At 51.3% G+C, this 18,878-nt stretch overlaps 1 protein-coding gene across 1 annotated transcript in view; it reads right to left on the bottom strand.

Annotated features, from left to right (window-relative positions):
• Positions 1-18,878, bottom strand: part of CUX2 (cut-like homeobox 2) — a 219,622-nt gene that overhangs the window by 20,007 nt on the left and 180,737 nt on the right. The window contains exons 6-17 of the mRNA XM_008577421.1: positions 16,903-17,026; positions 14,995-15,071; positions 14,039-14,105; positions 12,564-12,612; positions 9,245-9,349; positions 6,508-6,699; positions 6,342-6,400; positions 6,109-6,157; positions 5,924-6,023; positions 4,328-5,002; positions 3,274-3,375; positions 2,870-2,916 (exon numbers count right to left, since the gene is read on the bottom strand). Coding sequence (XP_008575643.1) covers positions 2,870-2,916; positions 3,274-3,375; positions 4,328-5,002; positions 5,924-6,023; positions 6,109-6,157; positions 6,342-6,400; positions 6,508-6,699; positions 9,245-9,349; positions 12,564-12,612; positions 14,039-14,105; positions 14,995-15,071; positions 16,903-17,026 — 1,646 coding nt within the window. The remainder of the gene's footprint in view (positions 1-2,869; positions 2,917-3,273; positions 3,376-4,327; positions 5,003-5,923; positions 6,024-6,108; positions 6,158-6,341; positions 6,401-6,507; positions 6,700-9,244; positions 9,350-12,563; positions 12,613-14,038; positions 14,106-14,994; positions 15,072-16,902; positions 17,027-18,878) is intronic.

Below are 18,878 nucleotides of genomic sequence, written 5' to 3'. Positions count from 1 at the left end.
CCAGTTTTAAAAAAAAAAAAAAAAAAAAAAAGGAAAAGAAAAGAAAAGAAAAAAGAGGCCCCTTCACTTATTCTAATAGCAAAATCATGGCATGAACCCAGATGCCCATGCACAGGAAAATAGTTGATAAATAGTGGCATGGTCACACAATGGGATACTATACAGCAGTGAAAAAGGAAGTCGTCATGCCAAACCACACGAGTCTTAATAAGATGACATATGGTATAACATATTTTTTATAAAGCTCCAAAACAAGCAAAATAAACACATTGTGATTTAGTGAAAAGATCTTTTTTTTTTTTTTTTTTTACACAAATGGCAAACACAAAAGAATAGAATACAAACTTAGGATGAGAGATATCTCTGGGAGAGGAGGTAGGGGTGGGTGGGGAAGGCAAATGACAGAAGATCTAAGTTATCGGGAATTTTCTACATCTTGGATAGGGCAGTAGGTTCCCAGAGGTTCATTCTGTCATTTAAATGAAGGAATGAATGAGCATATAAACATGCACACAGGAGAAGGCCATGCAGGGAGCAACCATGAGACTGTGTCATGAGCCAAGGATAGATTGATTTGTGCCCTGAGGAAGGACAACGACTGGTAACAGATGCTTTCCTCTGCCATCTGAGTAGCCTCCCCCATGCCGAGGTCTCCACACCCCTGGACAAGGCTGGATCATCATAATCCTTTCCCCATGATCTCTGTGTAGTATTCATCCTGATGGATGCTCACAAACCCATTAAAAATAATTTTTATTGTTTTCCCAATTAAAAAAGTAACAGCAATGGAACACTATTTAGTCATAAGAAGGAAAGAAGGACTGCCATATGCTGTAACACAGATAAACCTCGAAAACAAGATGCTTAGTGAAAGAAGCCAGTCACAGAGGACCACATATTATTATATGATTCCATTTACACGAAATGTCCAGAATAGGCAAATCCACAGAAACAGAATGCAGATTAGTGATTGCCAGGGACTGGAGAGAGGGTGGAATGCTTAAGGGGAATGGGGTTTTCTTTGGGGGTGATGAAAATGTTCTGAAACTAGACAGAGATGACAGTTGCATAACTGTGAATGTACTACATGCCATGGATTTGTACATTTAAAGTTGTTAATTTTTGGTAAAGGGCCACAAAATATGATTACATTGTATAACGTTGAGTATACTAATCATCCTGATTTGAGCATCACATTTTGCCCACACGTACTGATATTCAACACTATCCCACAGATATGTACAATCAATTATGTTTCAATTTAAAAAAATAAAATTAAGTGACGAGTGACATATAAAATGTAAAATAAAATTGTTAATTTTATGTTACGTGAATTTTACCTCAATTAAAAAAAAAAGTCATACGTGCCTATTGCGTAGAGCACAAAAAAGCACTGAAAGAGCACAAAAAGTTAAAAATCCTGCTAATCTCTCTCTCCTAGAGGCAACCACATGAAATATTCTTATGTACTTACTTCCAGTCTGTTTTCTAAAGTACATGCACAGTATGATCATGTACAATATGTAGGAGTGTAGCCTGGTCTGCCCCCACTCAGTAGCAACATGCACATTTTTTCTATCATGAAAGGTTCATCTATCTTTAATGGCTGCATATGCCACTGAAGGGATATTATCTGTTTTACTTACTTGATCCCCCGCTGTTGGACACTTAGGTTGTTTCCAGTTTGTCACAGTTATAAACAATGATGTAGAAATAGCTTGTACATAAATCTTTGTCCCCATTCTGGCCATTTCCTTCGTTTCCCAGAAGTAGAACTCCTGAGGTATAAACCAACGTGGCAAATTTTTTCTTGCTGCAATGCTGCTTTTTGAATTTCTCTGCTGCCTGTTTCTGACCCCCAGGGAAAAGCACTGTATGGGGAGTCTGGAGGCCTTGGGTTCTTTCTGTTTCTGTGTAATTGGAATCTCATGTCTTCCTTCTTGGCCTCAGTTGTCCAGTCTGTTTCATGGGAGAGTTAGACTAGATTGTTTCTCATGATTCTTTTCACCCCAGTATCATGTCTCACTCAGATCTGTAACCGTGTCTAGCACACAGTAGGCGATTAATAAGTGTTCACTGCATGATTAAATCTCTTTCTGTCTTGCATCTCTCTTGCTACTGAAGCTGACAAGAAGAAACTGCAGCATACAAAGAAATTGTACACTGTAAGGGCTCAGAGGATTATATGGGTGGGGCAGTGTAGGCTAAGTCCCAACCAGCAGGTTTAGTCCCCTCCCCTCTCTCCCCTTTCCCCTCGAGGGACCAGGCAGGAGGGAGGGCCAGTGGGAAGCGTCTTGAGAATCGGGACACTTGCTTGGAGCAGCCACCAGGGGGCAGCAGACACTGCAAAATAGGGTGGGAGCCCTGAAGCTGGCCTCCCTGTTCTAAGTCAGCTGGGGTCTACACTGTGTCCAGCTACCCTGTACTGGATGCAGGGATGCACCTAGGTCCCTGGCTGCAAGAAGCCCCCAGACCAGTGGGAGGGACCAGCTTTTTGTAATAGTGCAGAACTGTAGCAACAGAGATGTTATAATTACAATATTAACTGGAATGATGGTAATCTTTCAGGAGCACCTTCTATGTGCTGGGCCCCAGGCTGAGTGCTTGCCAGTCCTGACACCTCATTTGATTCTCACACAATCTCAGGAAAGGAGTACTAATACTGCCCCCATTTTAAAGATGAGAAGATGGAGGCACAGGGAGGGTAAATAAGTAACCTGCCCAAGGTCACACAGCTGATAAATAGCAGAGCCAGAATTTGTGGCTAGCCTGGCTCCATTGCGCTGATCATATACGTAATTATGGGGCGTGGGGATGTGCGGCAAGAAGGGGCAGCCTCCAATCCATCTGGATGAGGGTGGGAGTCTACCTGGAGGAGGTGACTTCTGAGTTGAGTCATGAGCAGGCAAAAGGTGTCTGGGGTAAGGATGGCATCAGAGGCGCAGGGAACAGCATGCGTCTAAGCATGGCGGCTGGACGGGCCTATAAACAGTTCACGTGTGGAGGCAAGGTGGGGCGGCAGGACTCTAAAGACTACAGGGGGCCTGCAGGCCTTGTTGAAGAGTCGGGATTTTATCTCAGGCAGTGGAGAGCTACAGAAGAGTTCTGAGCAGTGACATGACCATGTGTGTGCTTTAGAAAGACTCCTCTGGCCTCTAGAGGTTCTGACCTGCTTAAAATCTTATCTGGGATGGACAGAGGTAGATGAGGCCGTGCTCCTGCTCAGAGCAGGCCCTGGAGGCCTGAGGCCTCAATGGTTGGGGTCACACTCACCCCCCTTCTGCGACTCGATCTCCTTCTTGGCCTGCTCTAGGATGCTCTTGATGGCGTCATCTGAGCCCGTCTCAGGCGTGCGGATTCTCGGAGTGATACTGCCTGGGGAAGGGAGGAAGGCCTCTGTCGCAGGGATCTTCATGTTGGGGTCAGTCCCTGGAGCTGTCCCCCTCCTCCCTGAGGGGCGCCAGGGCCAGGAGAGTGAGGGTCAGACCGGCAGTGAGTGTGGAAAGGCCACTGCTTAGTCTGCGTGACAAGCTGTGGACCTACAAGTGACCATGGTTTGAAATAATAAAAATAAAATAAAGCAACAACAACGACGGGTGCCGATAACCACCACCACAGCTGACGGTTCTCATGCAGTTGCTATGTGCCGGATGCTGTAGTCAGTGTTTTTTTTTTTTTTTTAATTGGCTGGTACAGGGATTGAACCCCGGACCTTGGTGTTATCACATCAGCACCACACTCTAACCAACTGAGTTAACTGGTCAGCCCCTGTGGTCAGTGCTTTATACCCATTTAACCCTCACAATGCCTCCAGGAGGCTGACAGATGGGGAAACTGAGGCACAGAGCAGCTGAAGTGAGTTGTCCGAGGTCGCCCATGGGTAAATGGCAGAACTGGGATTCAAACCTAGATGTTTGTGAGGTCAAAGCTAGGGCCCTTCACATTCATTACCCTAAAAATCAAGTTTGGCAAGGTTGGTGGTCACCCAGGCCATCTTATGGATGGGTAAACTGAGGCTTGGAGATGCTCAGGGAGTACGTGCCAGAGAAGCCCTTGGAGCCCAGCCTTTCCCCACTATCACCAGCCTGAACTGCCCCAGGAGGGGTAGGTGGGGAGGCAGGGGCAGCCACAAACCCCAGGAAGGAGGAGGTATTACCTTCTTTTACAGGGGGGGGAAACTGAGGCACAGAGAGGCAAGGTCACTTGCTCCAAGTCACACAGCTGGGCTTTGAACTCAGAGCTTATGCTCTCAGCCCCCAGCCGCTATGCCCTGGACTTGACTGTGACGGCCGGGCCTGAGCCCCTTGTGCCATGGGCATGGCCTCACCTCGCTGCCGCACTTGGATGGTCCTCAGAGCCAGCACGTTCTGCTCATCTGATAGGAACTGCTTCATCTTGATGAAGGGCTCCTTGCCCTTCACCGTGAGCTTGCGCCAGGGCTTGGGCCGGGCCAGGATCTCACTGACCGAGCCCTGAGACAGCCCCAGCACGTAGTGGCCGAACACCCGCTGCCCGATGTTGTGTTTGAGCAGCTGCTCCTTCACCTGGAAGGCGATCTCCGCCGTGTCCAGCTGCTCCTCCTCTGCCCCAGCTCCTGTTCCCACCGTGCCGCCCCCGCCGCCATCTGCTGGCTCAGGACCTCCGGGCGGCTCAGGGCCAGGGGCTGGGGTGGCAGGGGCTGTAGGGGGCTTGGCGCCATAGAAGGTTGGAGGGAACACCAGCAGGCTGCCTGCTTCGCCCTTGAAGGCGGCTGGGGGCATCATGTGCTTGGACAGCAGCGGGTCCCCAGCCAGTCTCTCCCCAGAGGCCAGGCTGGGGAAAGGGGACAGCGAGAAAGTCCGAGGGCCGTCGGGCCCCAGGCCAGGGCCCAGCAGGGGCTGCCCAGGACTGGGGGACAGGGGGTCTTCAGGCCCCGGTGGAGGTGGGAGCTGCTGAGGGGAGGGGTAGGACTGCTCCGTTCCCAGCGAGTCCTTGATGGAATCATCCTCTGAAGGCTCCTCCTCTAGAACGCCGAGAGGGACAGACAGACAGACAGGGAGACAGAGAAGCAGAGAATGATGGGAGAGAGACACAGAGAGAAATGACCAGAGAGGGAGACAGGGATAGGGAAACAGAGAGAGAGAGAGACAATGTGACAGAAAGAGACAGAGACGGTGAAAGAGACGTATGTGGAAACAGAAACTCAGAAGAGGGAGGGAGAAATAGGAGGAGAGATGGGTGCAGGTTGGGAGAGGCGGGGGAGGGGCACGGAGAGAAGTGCTATAGGCGTCCAGCAGCCACACTGGCTGTTTTGTCCCCCAACGCTCAAACCCCCATTCTTCAGGGCCCTGATCAAATGCCAGTTCTGGGGAGCCCCCTCCTTTCATCAAGAACATCACCTGAGCACCTGCTCTGGCATGGGGCGTGGAGAATTCGGATTAACCGCCACCTGTAGATTGGCCCCACCTGGTGCCCACCCTACACCCTACCTCGTCTTATGCACCTGGCTTCCCATGCGCTGACTCACTCACCCACACAGCACCCAGGAAGTGGGCTGCCCCCATATTGTGGATGAGGAAACAGAGGCAGCACAGAGAGTCTTGCCTGGGGTCACACGGCTAAAAGGTCGTGGAGCCACCATGCAGGAAGAAAGGACAAGTGGCTGAGTAGGTGGTTTGGGGTGAGAAGCAATGTCTGCAGGCCACTCCCAGTGGTTGGCTGTGGGGGGCATGAAGTGACTGCCCTCCTTGTCCCCTCTGACATCTTTATTAAAGCCCCTGTTGCTTAAGGGGGCTTTGGGCAGGCCCGAGTGGGTGTGGGCGCTTTGCCCATTGCTCTCCTGCCCATGAGGAAGGCAGTGGCCCTTGGGCATGGAGAAGGCCAGAGACCCCCGGGCAGCCCCCACTCCGGCCCTGCAGCCCCGAGAGCATCCCTTGTCCCCTACCAGGGCTGGCCAAAAGACCGGGCTTTTCCAAAAGGAACTTCTGTGTGGGGAAGAAGGCCTCCTTGGCGATGAGCAGCGAGTCGTCGGGCTTGGCCAGGCCCTGAGGAGACAAGAAGCAGGCCTGAGAGGCACGCGAGGCTCTCTGGGGCAGCCCGCCTGGCAGGGCTGGCGGTGGGGACACATACCTGCGGGAGGCTGCAGGTGCTGGAGGCCAGCTTCATGGCTTTCAGGATGCTGCCGGAGAGAGCGGAGAAGGTCTGAGGTCAGCAGGTCCCCAGGGCCCAAGGAGAGGCCTTGCAAGGGGCACTTACTGCTCATCTCCCAGACTGGGAACAACTACCCACCCCCGGACCCATTGGGACCACAGGCCTGAAGGAGCAGGCTTGTTAGCAGGTTATGACGTTCTCCCGCACAGTACCTCAGCTCCGTTTTAATTTCTTCATAGTCAGACTGCGCCTGGAGCTTCTCTTCCAGTTTCTAGAAGAGCGAGGAAAGAGGGTGAGGCGGGTCCACGTGCTTAGTGGACCGGCTGCAGCTGCCCTTCTGCCTGGGGCCACCTGCCTGGCTCCTCCCCCAGGACCTACCTCTATGGCCTCGGACTTGGCCGTGAGCTGCCGCTCCAGGTCCGCGATCTGGTTGGCAGAGGTCTCCTCCAGCTCCTGCAGAGAGTTCTGGAGGTGCTGCACGTCCTTCAGCAGCCGCAGGATCTCCCGATCCTTGGAGGCCAGCGCAGCCTCCAGCCGAGGGCCCGAGCAAAGCGTGAAGTTCACCTTATCCTGAGGGCAGAGGGAGCTTTGAGGGGCTGAGAAGGGTAGGACAGGGCTGGCTTCCCTACTGCTGAATGCCAAGCAGAATGGGAATGTTCTATTTGCTGATCTGGATGCTGGTATGGGGTGTGTTCACATTGAAAAATTCAATGTGCTGTATACATTTACGATACGTCCATTTTTCCTTATGCATATCATACTCCAAATAAAACATTTTTTAAAAAAGAACAGGACTGGCTGGTTAGCACGAGTGGTTAAGGTGTGGTGTTATAACACCAGGGTCAAGGGTTCGGATTGTGGTACTGGCCAACCACCAACCCCCCCCCCCAAAAAAAACAAAAAACAAAAGGAAGTAGTCAGCTGGGTGGTGGTGACTGGGAGTTTGCAGTAGAGGGAACAGTATGGACAAAGGTTTGGGTTTCTAAATCAGATCGAGGTCCTACCCCTGGGGGGATGTCCCCACCCTAGGCAGCAAGGGACCGTTAGGGCTAGACTTGAGACCTTGCAGCCACAGGCCACATAACAGGTAATTCCTTCCTCCTTCTAATCTGCTGACACCCCCAAGGCCCACAGCTTCTCCAGGTTTTAAGAAATGTCCCCTTTATCCTGAAGATGGAGAGGTTGCTGTCTGAGGGACCTAAAGTTAGGGTGGTCTTAGGCTCAGTTACAAATAAATCTGAGAAGCATTAAAAGACAAAAAACAACCCACCACTTCCAACCTCAGCTTTCTTCCATAGAGGTAAATGCCAATTAAAACAGGAAGCGGATGCCATTAAAACATTAAATTAGCATTGAGCGCCTCTGTTGTGCTCAGAAAAGCTCAGCCCCCAAACCAGCCAAATTCCCTGTGGCTGATTAGCACAGGCGTTTGCAGAGTTCCACAGGGGTTAATTAAGAACCATTGGCAAATTCCTCTCAGAGGCGTCCTCATGGGCTCTCTTGCTCCCAACCTCTCTCCTCACGTCCTTTCTCCCTTGTGTTCACTCTCTCTGTGTTGTGCTGTCACCCAGGCATGTGGACACACACGCACGGTCTCTGGGGATACAGACACAGGCTGATGCACAAGGACACACCTACAGTCACAGCACACACTGACACACGTACCTTCCTGAACACTCATGTTGACATGCACACACACAGAAATACACAGGCATCAAGGAGACACACTCACATGGACACATCACCATGACACACATGGACGCATATGTGCTCAAAGAGGCCATATGCTCTCATAGGCAAAAACACCCCAGACACACCGAAGACACACTAATAATAATAATAGTAAAATCAAACATTTACTGAGCACATACTATGAGCCAAGCACCATTGTAGGTACCATACACGTAATCTTTTTGATAACCCTTTAAAGTCGGTGTTATTTGTATAGATGAGGAAACTGAGGCACAGTCAGATTAAGGTTACAGTCACTTGCCCAAATGTCACAAGTAGACACACACATACAAGTAACACACATTCTTAGAGACACATTTCAACACTCAAACAGAAAGAAACACAAAGACATCGGGGCCTGTGTATCCGGGTGTCAGGTAAAGGGAAAATTATGCCAGCACCTCCCAGTTCATGAGTGGAGACTGCAAATCACCCTGGAGCAACCTGTTACTCTGTACGGAAGGAAGAATCTAATCCCTTGGATTAGATATGGAGAAATCTGGGAAGAAGGCAGACCGATGTACACAAGGAACCTAAGGCTTTCTGGGAAAGCAGGGACCGAGACCGCTAATGTATGACAGAAGGGTAGGTTGGAGTGACTCTGACTAAAATCCCTTGGCAGGAAATGACACAAGGACCCCAAAGAGCACTAATCAGGAGGAAAGAGAGAGATGAACTGATTAACCAGGCTTAACACAGGAACCTCAGGGTTGACGACTGAAGACTGGCTCTTCGCAACCTGTGGTTGGGGTGGGAAACCCCATTGGAATCACCCTGGCAAGTTTTGGGAACCAGTGGCTGAGGATGAGCATTAAACCTCAGATCTTTTTATGTGGACCCACTGCAGTTCTGGTAAGGCAAGGAAAACCAGCAAGGGCATCACTGTCCCACGAGTCCGCCCAGCAGTGTGAGACCAGCATTCTACAGCGACACCTGGTGGCAGCCACCAAAACTGCACTGAGGCTGTATTGCTCCAGCTCAACTCACGTGCACTCCTGGAATGGTCCTCTCAGCCTGAGGATGTTCCTGGCATTCTCTGACAACTGGGGGTGAGGGAGGCCTCCAAAGGAAGATAATTAATCTTCCTGTTAATTAGGGTATATGGAAGATTGAGCTTGAAAAGTTAAAAGAAAAGCGGTTGTATTTTTACCCTCGGCTAGTGAAACAAGTCATAGTAATAATGTTTAACTATGCACTGACCTTGGCAATTGAGACATGATGCCCACCTTATGTACACAAAGACCCACACACATTCACACTCACACTATCACACAGAGGCACAGGATCAACCACAAAATGTCACCCACCTATTCATACCCACAATACAGGGCCCTTGCCAATCTTTCCCTCTGCCCTTCCCCCCACTTCCCCGACCCCTCCTTACCCCTGGGGGTCCCTGGGGAGAGCAGCAGGCCAGGCGGATGGAACTGTTGACAGAGGCGAGTTGTTCCCGAAGGCTTTCCACTTCCCGCTGTGCAGCCTCAGCCCGCTAGGGAGAAGAGGCGAATGTGGTCAAGAGGTGACCATGGCCACACAGGGCCCTATGGGGCCCCACCTGCACCTTCTCCATCTCGCTGCACCATCTCAGGCAGGAGCTGGGGAGGTAGGTCTCAAGGGCCTGGGGTCCTACTATCTTGGTCCTGGACCCAGTCCTGGAGCTATGAAGACCAGTCACAGAGCTCTGGACTGGAGAAAAAGAAATAGCAGCCCCTGTGCTTATTCCTGAGCCGAGAGGACAGGAAGAAACGCTCCCATGAGGAGCTGAGACATGGTCTCTCCCAACCAGACTGGGAGATAGATTTTTTTCTCTCACTCTCTCAGAAGGTCCCTCTCCTATATAACCATCCAGATTCACATTTGGGGGGTTCTCAGCTACAGTACAAACTCTGGTACATGTAGGATGACATCTGGTCCTCATTTTGTCACTTAGGAGTAAGAACTGGGGTAAACTGGCATGGTTATTATTACGTAAGTGATAATATGTATCTGCTCCACTCCAGAATCCTGTTGGTCACATTCAGGGTAGTATCCATAAATACAGACATTGAAAACCTAATATAGTGACATTTATTTTCTTTTCCATAGTTTTCTATAATAAGCTAGTTTTAGTATTTTTTTTTTTTAAAGATGACCGGTAAGGGGATCTCAACCCTTGGCTTGGTGTTGTCACGGCCATCCCATATATGGGATCCGAACCCGTGGCCTTGGTGTTATCAACACCGCACTCTACCGAGTGAGCCACAGGCTGGCCCAGTTTTAGTATTTTTTAAAAAACATTTATTTGTACATATTTGTGGGGTACAGTGTGTTGTTTCAATAGGGTTTTAATTTTATACTCAGAAAAAAGAAACATTATTAAAAGTGCTTCCTATTCAAACTACTCTAAGGTCTCTTTTTAAGCCTATCTGATTGGCAAAGCTCTGAAAGTCTGATGGCACATGGTACTGGTGAGGTTAGAAGGAAACGGGCCTTCTCATACTCTGCTGGAGGGAGTACAAGTTGGTACAATCTCATGGAGGGCAGATTGGCTACATCTGCCAAAAGTTCCACATGCACAGACCCTTCACCCAGCAATTCCACTTCTAGGAATTTACCCTACCTATTGGCTCATGAATGTAAGAAATGGTGTCTGTATAAGGTTATTCACTGCAGTACTGACTGCAATGGTAAAAGATTGGAAATACCATAAATGTTCATCAGTAGGGGACTGGTTAGAACAGCAGTTTGCAAACTACTGCCCACTGCCTGTTCATATAAATAAAGTTATTTTTTTATTTTTTTGTCTTTTTCGTGACCGATAAGGGGATCACAACCCTTGGTGTGGTGTCGCCCACACCGTGCTCAGCCAGTGAGTGCACCGGCCATTCCTATATAGGATCCGAACCCACGGCGGGAGCGTCACTTTGCTCCCAGTGCCGCACTCTCCCGAGTGTGCCATGGGCTCGGCCCTAAATAAAGTTTTATTGAAACACAACCACGCTCATTTTCTTACAAACCGTCTATGCTTTCATGCTATAATGGCAAAGTTGAATATCTGTGACAGAGACTACGGCTTAACAGCTTGCAAAGCTGAAAATATTTGCTCCCTAACCCTTTGCAGGAACGTTACTGTCCCCTGGGCTAGACGATAGTGCACCCATGCAGGAAACACTACACAGCGTAAAGCAGGAGGGACTACTCTACCTGCTGATGCGAATAGGCTCTAAGATACGGACGTGAGAAAAGTAAGGTTCAGGATGGTATATATAGTACATTATCAGTCTGTTTTAAAAAGGGGTTAAAATAGATATATTATTCATGGGCTTGTGAATGGATTGACCAACTCTGGAAGGAGACTCCGGAAACTGGTGAGAGAGGTTACTGCAGGGGAGGGGACCTGGGAGGAGAGACGGACTTGCCCTCACATGCCCTCGTGTACCTTTTTAGGTTTTGAACTATGTAAGAGGATTACCTATTCAAAGAATTAAGCTAAAAATGCTATGTAACCTATAAAATATGGGGTTCATTTAATGATCATTTCAGAAATATATGTAGGAGCGAAGCTCAGGGAAGCAACTGTGGTCACCACCACCACTGTCCCCTGGTCCCATTTGGCTTCCTGACCCTCCTAGGGATATTGTTCCTATTGGGGGCAGGGGTATATGTTCATGGGATCTCAGCTGGAACCCCACTCTTATGGAGTAGGCAGGGTGGGCCAGGTTGGGCCTGCATCTACTGGTGATTTCCTGTGGAGACAGAGACTCAGAACCAACCCTCTTATCCTCTGCCAGAGGGAGTGGCCACGCCTCCGGGCCTCTGCCCCTGCTGAGCCTTGCACCTGGATGCCCTTCCTTAGGGGAACAGCACCCGGACTCAGCAAGCCAGCTCCCTTAACTACCCCACTTGCCCTGCCACATTGTGGCCCTGCTGACCTGGGATGGATGGGCATCTTCTCTCACCCCATAGTCAGGAAAATGGGCCCAGCTACAGAGGGCTTGAGGCCCTGCTGGCCTCTGCTGGCCCCTGCTGGCCATGCCCCAGGCTACTGGTGTTGTAGGGAGCAGGGGACAGAAGAGGTGGGCCCATATGACTCCAGGCTGGATCCCTAGGGCCACGGTTCACGTCTTTTCAAAGTTCTGCCTGACTGTGCCACCAGATGGCCATGTGTTCTGATGGGGAAACCCACCTATTATGTGAAAACTGAGACCCAGGACTGGGCTGGGATCATGCCTCTGACTGGTCCCTTGCCACCACCCCTGGCTCCTTCACTCAGTCTGGGTGGGAGAGACCCATGTCTTGGCTTAGCCTGGGGACAGGCACTTGTGGGCTGGGATTTCTGGATTCCTGCCTGCCTCCTCCTCCTGCCATCAGGAGACATTTGGAGAGGCCTCCTGGGCAGTGAGCCACCCCTCTGCCTTCTCTCATTTATTCTTCAGGTCATAGCACCGTGTCCCTTCATCCAGGACATCTTCCTGGACCCCTGCAGTCTGGGCCAGGTGCCCTTTCCCCATCTGTTGCTGCTGGGGTCACTCTATTTCCCAGTGTGTCTGTCTGCACCCCCACCACTCCCTGGGAGCTTGGTGAGGGCAGAGACTGGGTCCCAGACATCTCGGCATGCACATGACACACAGTTCAATAAACACTGATGAAGGTCATCCCCTTTGTTCCTCCCCCAGCCCAAGACCTGACCCGGGCAGAAGGAGCCGGCCAGCGCGCCTCCTCACCTGATTAGCTTTCTCCAGGTTGGTCACGATCAGCCCGACTTCATCTGCCCTGAGACACAGAGATGTGGCCCTGAGGAAGGGCTCTGGCAGCTGCTAGGTCCCCACACATGCTGATACCCCAGCCCCTGCCCGAACCCAAGGGTCTTACAATGTTGCCTTCCACCCTTGCCACTGGAGAGAAAGCAGGCGGGGAGAAAAGAACACAGGCTGCGGGGATATGGAAAAAGGGCCCCAGCAATGCAGCTCTTCCAGGCAGCCTGGCCTCCCATCTCCCCCAGGGGTCAACTCTCTGAAGGGCTACATGTCCGGGCCTTTGCCCCTGCTGCGCCTTCCGCCTGGAATGTCCTTCCTCCAGAGGACGAGCCCCAGGCTTTGAAACCCAACTTCAAAGTATCCTCCCTCCACTATCCCAGGTGGTCACTTGTTGACTGTGCTGCCCACCCATCTCCAGACTGCTGGCACCTAGGGGCTCAGGACAGGCCTCTCCTCTGCCTAGCATGGTGGAGGGGGACCCAGGACGCCTGGGAGCGTTTGGTGACTAAAGGCCATACACGTGCTTCATGCATGCTCAGGGCCTTCCTTGGTACCAGCTGTTCTCATGGCTGGTACCAAGGGCGCCATTCCCAGCATGCTCCACATGGCTGCCTCCTTCTCCTCTTTTAGTTCTCGTCCTGAGAGCCACCTCCTCAGGGAGTCCTCTCTGACTGCCCTGGATAAAGGACCCTTCCCTCCCCTCCTCTCTTCCTGCCCTCAGTTCTTGCCTTTGTAGCATTTACCATGTACTGAGAACAGTGCTGGGCATACAGTAGGTGCTCAATGGTGTCTGTGAATGAATGAATTTATCAGTGCACATCAGTTATTGTCTGTCTCCTCTCCTTGGCTGAGGACAGGGACATGTTCTAATGTTTCCTCTGGGGATCCAGCACAGCACCCAATAAACTGCAGGTGCTCAATAAGTGTTTGGGGAATGAGTGATGTCTTAAAGCCCGAAGAACAAGATACAAAAAAAAAAAAAAAAAAAAAAAAAAGCCCGAAGAGACGTTTGAGTCCAGAGTAATTTAGGTGAACGTCACTCAGCCCCTGAGGGTTGGACTGCGCAGTGGGAAGTGGGGACGGCCCCAGGAAGCCCCTGCCCAGCAGCCTCCGCTGGGCCCAGGTCCCAGGACATTATTTTGGGCTTGTGGCGCGTAAGCCACACAGCAAATGACTGCAAACAGCTGTTGCCATGGGGGTGAGGTGCAGAAGTGCTTCATGGAATGGGGGCCTCAGGCAGAGAGTCAGAGGCAGCAGAAAGAAGAGGCACGTCTGGGGGGACAGAGGGAGGCATGACTGGAGGGACAGAGGGAGGCACATCTGGGAGGACAGAGGGAGGAGGCACGTCTGGGGGGACAGAGGGAGGAGGCACGTCTGGGGTGACGGAGGAGGCACGTCTGGGGGGACAGAGGGAGGCATACCTCAGCAGGGCGCCCACTTACTTGGATGCCGCCTCCTCATCGTATTTCCGTCGCAGCTCTAGCAGCTCTGTCTGCGTGGCCTTTAACGCTGGGGAGAAGGAAAGAGTCAGAGTGAGGCTCACACCCCCAGTGTGGGAAGGGTAGGCCTCCCAGGGAGGTAGAACCTGCTCCTTCTGCAGGGCCCAGAAGGCAGAATGACAGTTAGGGTAGTGAGGGACAAGCGACAGGTAGTGGCTTTCCTGCCCCAGAGGGACTTCCAGATGCAGGAAGGGATGTGGAGTGGCAGGAGGAGGGGCACAGGGCAGACGAGACAACTCTATGAGTCTGTGAAACTCAGGGGCCCAGGCCTGGGGTGGGGGTGGAGGCAGTGGTGCTGTCTGTCCCCTGGCCTTGGGTATAAGCCCCCCAACACCCTCGAGTCACTCCAGGACCTGGATGGGGCCATCCATCCATCAGCTCGGCCCACCCTGAGGTTCTGACCTGGCAGGCAAGGGGGACAGGAAAGAGCAACAAAGCCAGCAGTTTCACGTATATTACAATGAATGAGAGATTTCCATCGAATTCCAGGTTTCTCTAGGAAAACTGGAGGGATTGGCCACATTGGACCACATGGCAGTGTCCGGCTGGTGCTGAGCGGCGGCTTGCCCCAGACCTCACCCCTCCCCATTTCCTTCCTGAACCCTGCTGGCTTGGTTGCCCGGCCACTGCAGGTGGCCGGCAGTTCCCACCCCGATTTAATTCTATCTCAAGCCCTCCTTCTGCATCAATATGGCCCCAGAGACTGGAGGCTCGGACCTCGCTGGGTAAGGTAGGTCTTCCCTTCCCCTTCCCAAACTCCTTATTTGCTCTCCTGATTCTAGAACACCTGAGCTGGGCAGACCCAAGCTGTGTCCCCCTATTATGGCTTCACTGCCCCTCCCTATCCTCCCTCTGGGCTGCCTCCCTAACAGGGCCAGACACTTGTGCCAGACACATACCTGAATGTAAGACTTTGATTTTCTCCTCTGCCTCCCCCAGTCTGGCCGCCAAAGTGATTTGTACTTCTTGAAGGCCCCTGCGGAGAGATCAGGCCTGCTCATGCTGGCTATGTGGACAGCCTCCTGTCCCCTTGCCCACTCCCTATGATCTGCACCACTGCCGAGTCCTCAAATGCAACATTCAGGCATGTGGCTGTCCTGTTGTTTGGCTAACTGTGTGGCCCCCATCATGGCTGGCCCTAGGTAAGTTGCTGTCAGCATTTTCAGGGGCAAAAATTTACAGAAACAAGTGACTGCACCTCTCTGGGCCTCAGTTTTCTCATCTGTAAAATGGGATTTTTAATAGGGTCTGCCTCAGTGGGTGTTGTGAAGCACGCTCAGGGTGGTACCCAGTATGCAGTATTCCCTTGATATTGTTAGTTACTATTACTGTCTCAGGGGAGGCACTTTTCCCCCTTTTTGTGGCAGGAGTTTGGATGCTTGGTCAGCCCACTGGGGCCTAGCTCAGGTGGGATTCAAACCTCTCAGGAAAGAGGGACCCTAGCTGGATTTGGGGAGTTTATGCAAAGCCTGGGCTCGACATTGTCTGGCTCAGCAGCTCTTGGGAAGGAGCCCCTTTACCTCTGGTCTCATGTCCTTCCCTGCAAGTGCTCACTCACCTCCAGCCGCACTCGGCTCCTTGCAGTTCAAACATTCCAGGCATGTTCCTACCCCAGGACCTTTGTACTAGCTGTTCCCTTGGCCTGTAACACCCTTCCCCTCTGTACCTGCAAGGCTCACTCCCTCACCTCCTTAGGGCTGTGCTCACCTCTTGGTGAGGCCTCCCCTGAGACCCTGTCTAAAACCACAGCCCCCCCATCCTCTTCCCTGCTTTTTCTTTGGCAGCTGGCCGGTACAAGGATCGAACCCTGGACCTTGGTGTTATCAGCACCATGCTCTAACCGACTGAGCTCACCAGCTAGCCCTTCCTGCTCTATTTTTCTTCACCACCCTTATCAACATCTAGCACACCATTTATTTATCTTGTTTATTCTTGTATTTGCCTCACTAGAAAGAAAACTCCAGGATGGTGGGGAGTTTTGTCTGTTTTGTCACCGTTGTGTCTCCAGTGCCTACAATAGTGTGTGGCACACAGTAGGTGGCTCCATAAATACATGGAATAAATGAATGAAGAATAAGTGAGCAAATGAAAGGATGAATGTAATGACCACCATAAAACTGTCTTGGAAATGCCCCAAGACCCCAGATATGACCGCTGCTCCGATTGTAAGGGGCACTGTGTACTGACACGTACTCCTCCATAGGAGCCTGAGCTAAGGGCTGAATCTCATTTCATTCTCATGGCAGACCAGGAGTGGATTCCACTGGTGATGGTTGGTGGGTGTCACGTGTCCAGTTGGCTCAAGTATAGCCCCCAGTTATCCAATCACACACTATTTTCAGTTGACGTTAAGTAAAGGAGAATATCCTCAGTGGTGTGGGTGGGCCTCATCTAATCAGTTGAAGATCTTAAGACCAAAACCGAGGCAGAAGAAATTCTGCCTCAAGACTGAAGCATCGACTCCTGCTGGATAGTGTCCAGTCTGTCAACTTGTTCCAAATTTTAGACTTGCCAGCACCCACAATCGTGTGAGATGAGTCCTTGAAATACCTCTCTTAATAATTAAAAAAAGAAAAAATCCTACTGGATCTGTTTCTCTGGAGAATACTGTCTAATGTACTACCATTAGCCACATTTTCCAGACAGGGAAACTGAGGCTCAGAAGGTTGATGTGACCTGCCCAGGGCCTCATCTCCAGACTGCACCTGCATTCTCCAAGGCTGGTTTCCTAGGCAGGGGACTTTTCCCGTCCCACCTCCCAGCCAGGGGCGGCAGCCAGGGCCCCAACCCGTGCCTCCCTCCCTCACTTTTGTTTTTCTGCCTCATTTCTCTGCAGCAAGGTTTCTGTCAGGAGGGCTTTGCCGGGAATGCCTGGGAGGCGCCTTCCCTCGGTCAGCGTGGGCCCGGCCGGAGACGTCCCCCCTTTCTGCTCTGCAGGGACAAAAAGAGGGAAAAAGACCCATCGCTGAGAGAACAATGTGACAGTCAAGCAGCTTTCTGCAAACCCCATCAATCGACCAATTACCCAAACCAGGGTGCTGGAGAGAGCCCGGCTGTTGGGACCCACAGGCACCGCGGTCAGCACAATCGCAGGTCGAGTTCCCACCCTGCCAGCCTTGGCAGCACACTTGGAGGCTTCCTGTGCCTCTCATGCCGCCTTGGCCTTCTTCGTTATTTCTTAAAATATCATGGCCAAATACATATAAACATAAAATTCACCATTGTAAAGTGACATTTAGTACTTTTGCAATATTGCATAACCATAGCCACTAATTCCAGAACACTGTCATCACCCCCAAAGGAAACCCTATACCCACTAAACAGCTCTCCACTGCCCCCTCCCCCAGTCCCTGGCAACCAGTGATCTGCTTTCTGTCTCTATGGATGTGCCTATTCTGGACATTTCATATCAAGGGAATCACACGTTATGTGTCCTTTGGTGTCTGGCTTCTTCCACTCAGCATAATGTGTTCAAGGTTTATCCACATTGTAGCCCCTGTCAGGACTTCATTCCTTTTCATGGCCGAGTAATATTCCATTGTGTGGATAGGCCACATTTTGTTTATTTGTTCTTCAGGTGATGGACATTTGAGTTGTTTCCACTTTTGGCCATCATGAATAGTGCTGTGACATATGTTCATGTACACTTTTTTGTTTGAGCACTTGCTTTTGACTCTTTGGGGTATATCCTAAGAGTGGAATTGCTGGGTCATGTGGTGACTATGTTTAAGTTATTGTGGAGCCGCCAGGCTGCTTTCCCCTCCGTGCTGCTCAGGGCACACACTCAGATGCTCAGCCACCACTGCCTCATCTGCAGGTGTAGCCACCTGGGCAGGGTCCACTGTGGCTCATCCTGGGGACCAGAGCATGTGCCTTTGGTGCTGAATTCGTCATGAGGGCAGAGGGTGCTCAGGAGCTGGCCATTTAGGATGGGAATCTGAACTGGGCTCTCAGACAGCACCTGGGAGGCCAGGGAGGGAAAACCCAGAGAAGGGAGAGGACAGGGCCTAGGTTTGTCCAGTGGGGAAGCAAGAAGGCAGATGCTGAGAGCCTGGTGTTCAATCTCTCTCCACAGAGAGGCCTGGAGAGACCCTGGCTAGAGCCACTTGGAGGGTCTGGCTGGGTGGCCTGAGAATTCTAAAATCTGGGTTTCTGACCTTGGGCCCGAGTGACTCAGTTAACTTCTGTCCTATTATTAAACTCCTGTGTGCCCGGCACAGGAGGGCAAGTACAGAGCTGGTGGTTTGTACAGAGAACCCCTTGAGAAGCTGACAGGGTGGTCAAGGCCTGGCCCATCCTTCCACACATGCTCTGTGAATGTTCCAGGTGTTAACCACTATGATACTGGGAGAAAAGCATTCTCAAGAAGAGATGCAGCTCAGGGCTTAGATCAGAAGCCCACGGTCTGAATCCCTGATGGCCACCTGCTGCCTCTGAGACTCAGTTTCCTCATCTGAAAAATGTGGCCAGTGACCCCTCAGAAAGTTGAAGCCAGGAGACTCTGGGGATGCTGTGTGCCTGGTACAAAGCAAATGCTCCTGAGAGGCCATTTCCACAACCACTTTTATTCTTGCAAAGGGAAGTTCAAACCCCAGAGGAAGGAATGACACTTTTGCTGGGGAATCTCAGAAGGCTTCATGGAGGTATCTGAGGAGGTGCTGGGGCTGAACAACTCTGAACAACTGCCAAGTCCTGGCTTGTCAGAGAGGGCGGATGGAGGGCATTCCAGAGCAGGAAGAGTTGGCAAAGTGCTTCCCAGCAGACCTTATCCAAGGCCAGGTAC

The sequence above is a fragment of the Galeopterus variegatus genome, unplaced genomic scaffold (genome assembly GCF_000696425.1).
Source record: "Galeopterus variegatus unplaced genomic scaffold, G_variegatus-3.0.2 Scaffold1506, whole genome shotgun sequence".
Classification (NCBI taxonomy): domain Eukaryota; kingdom Metazoa; phylum Chordata; class Mammalia; order Dermoptera; family Cynocephalidae; genus Galeopterus; species Galeopterus variegatus.
The sequence above is the reverse complement of the archived record's forward strand: the minus strand, read 5'-3'. Positions and strand labels throughout refer to the sequence as shown.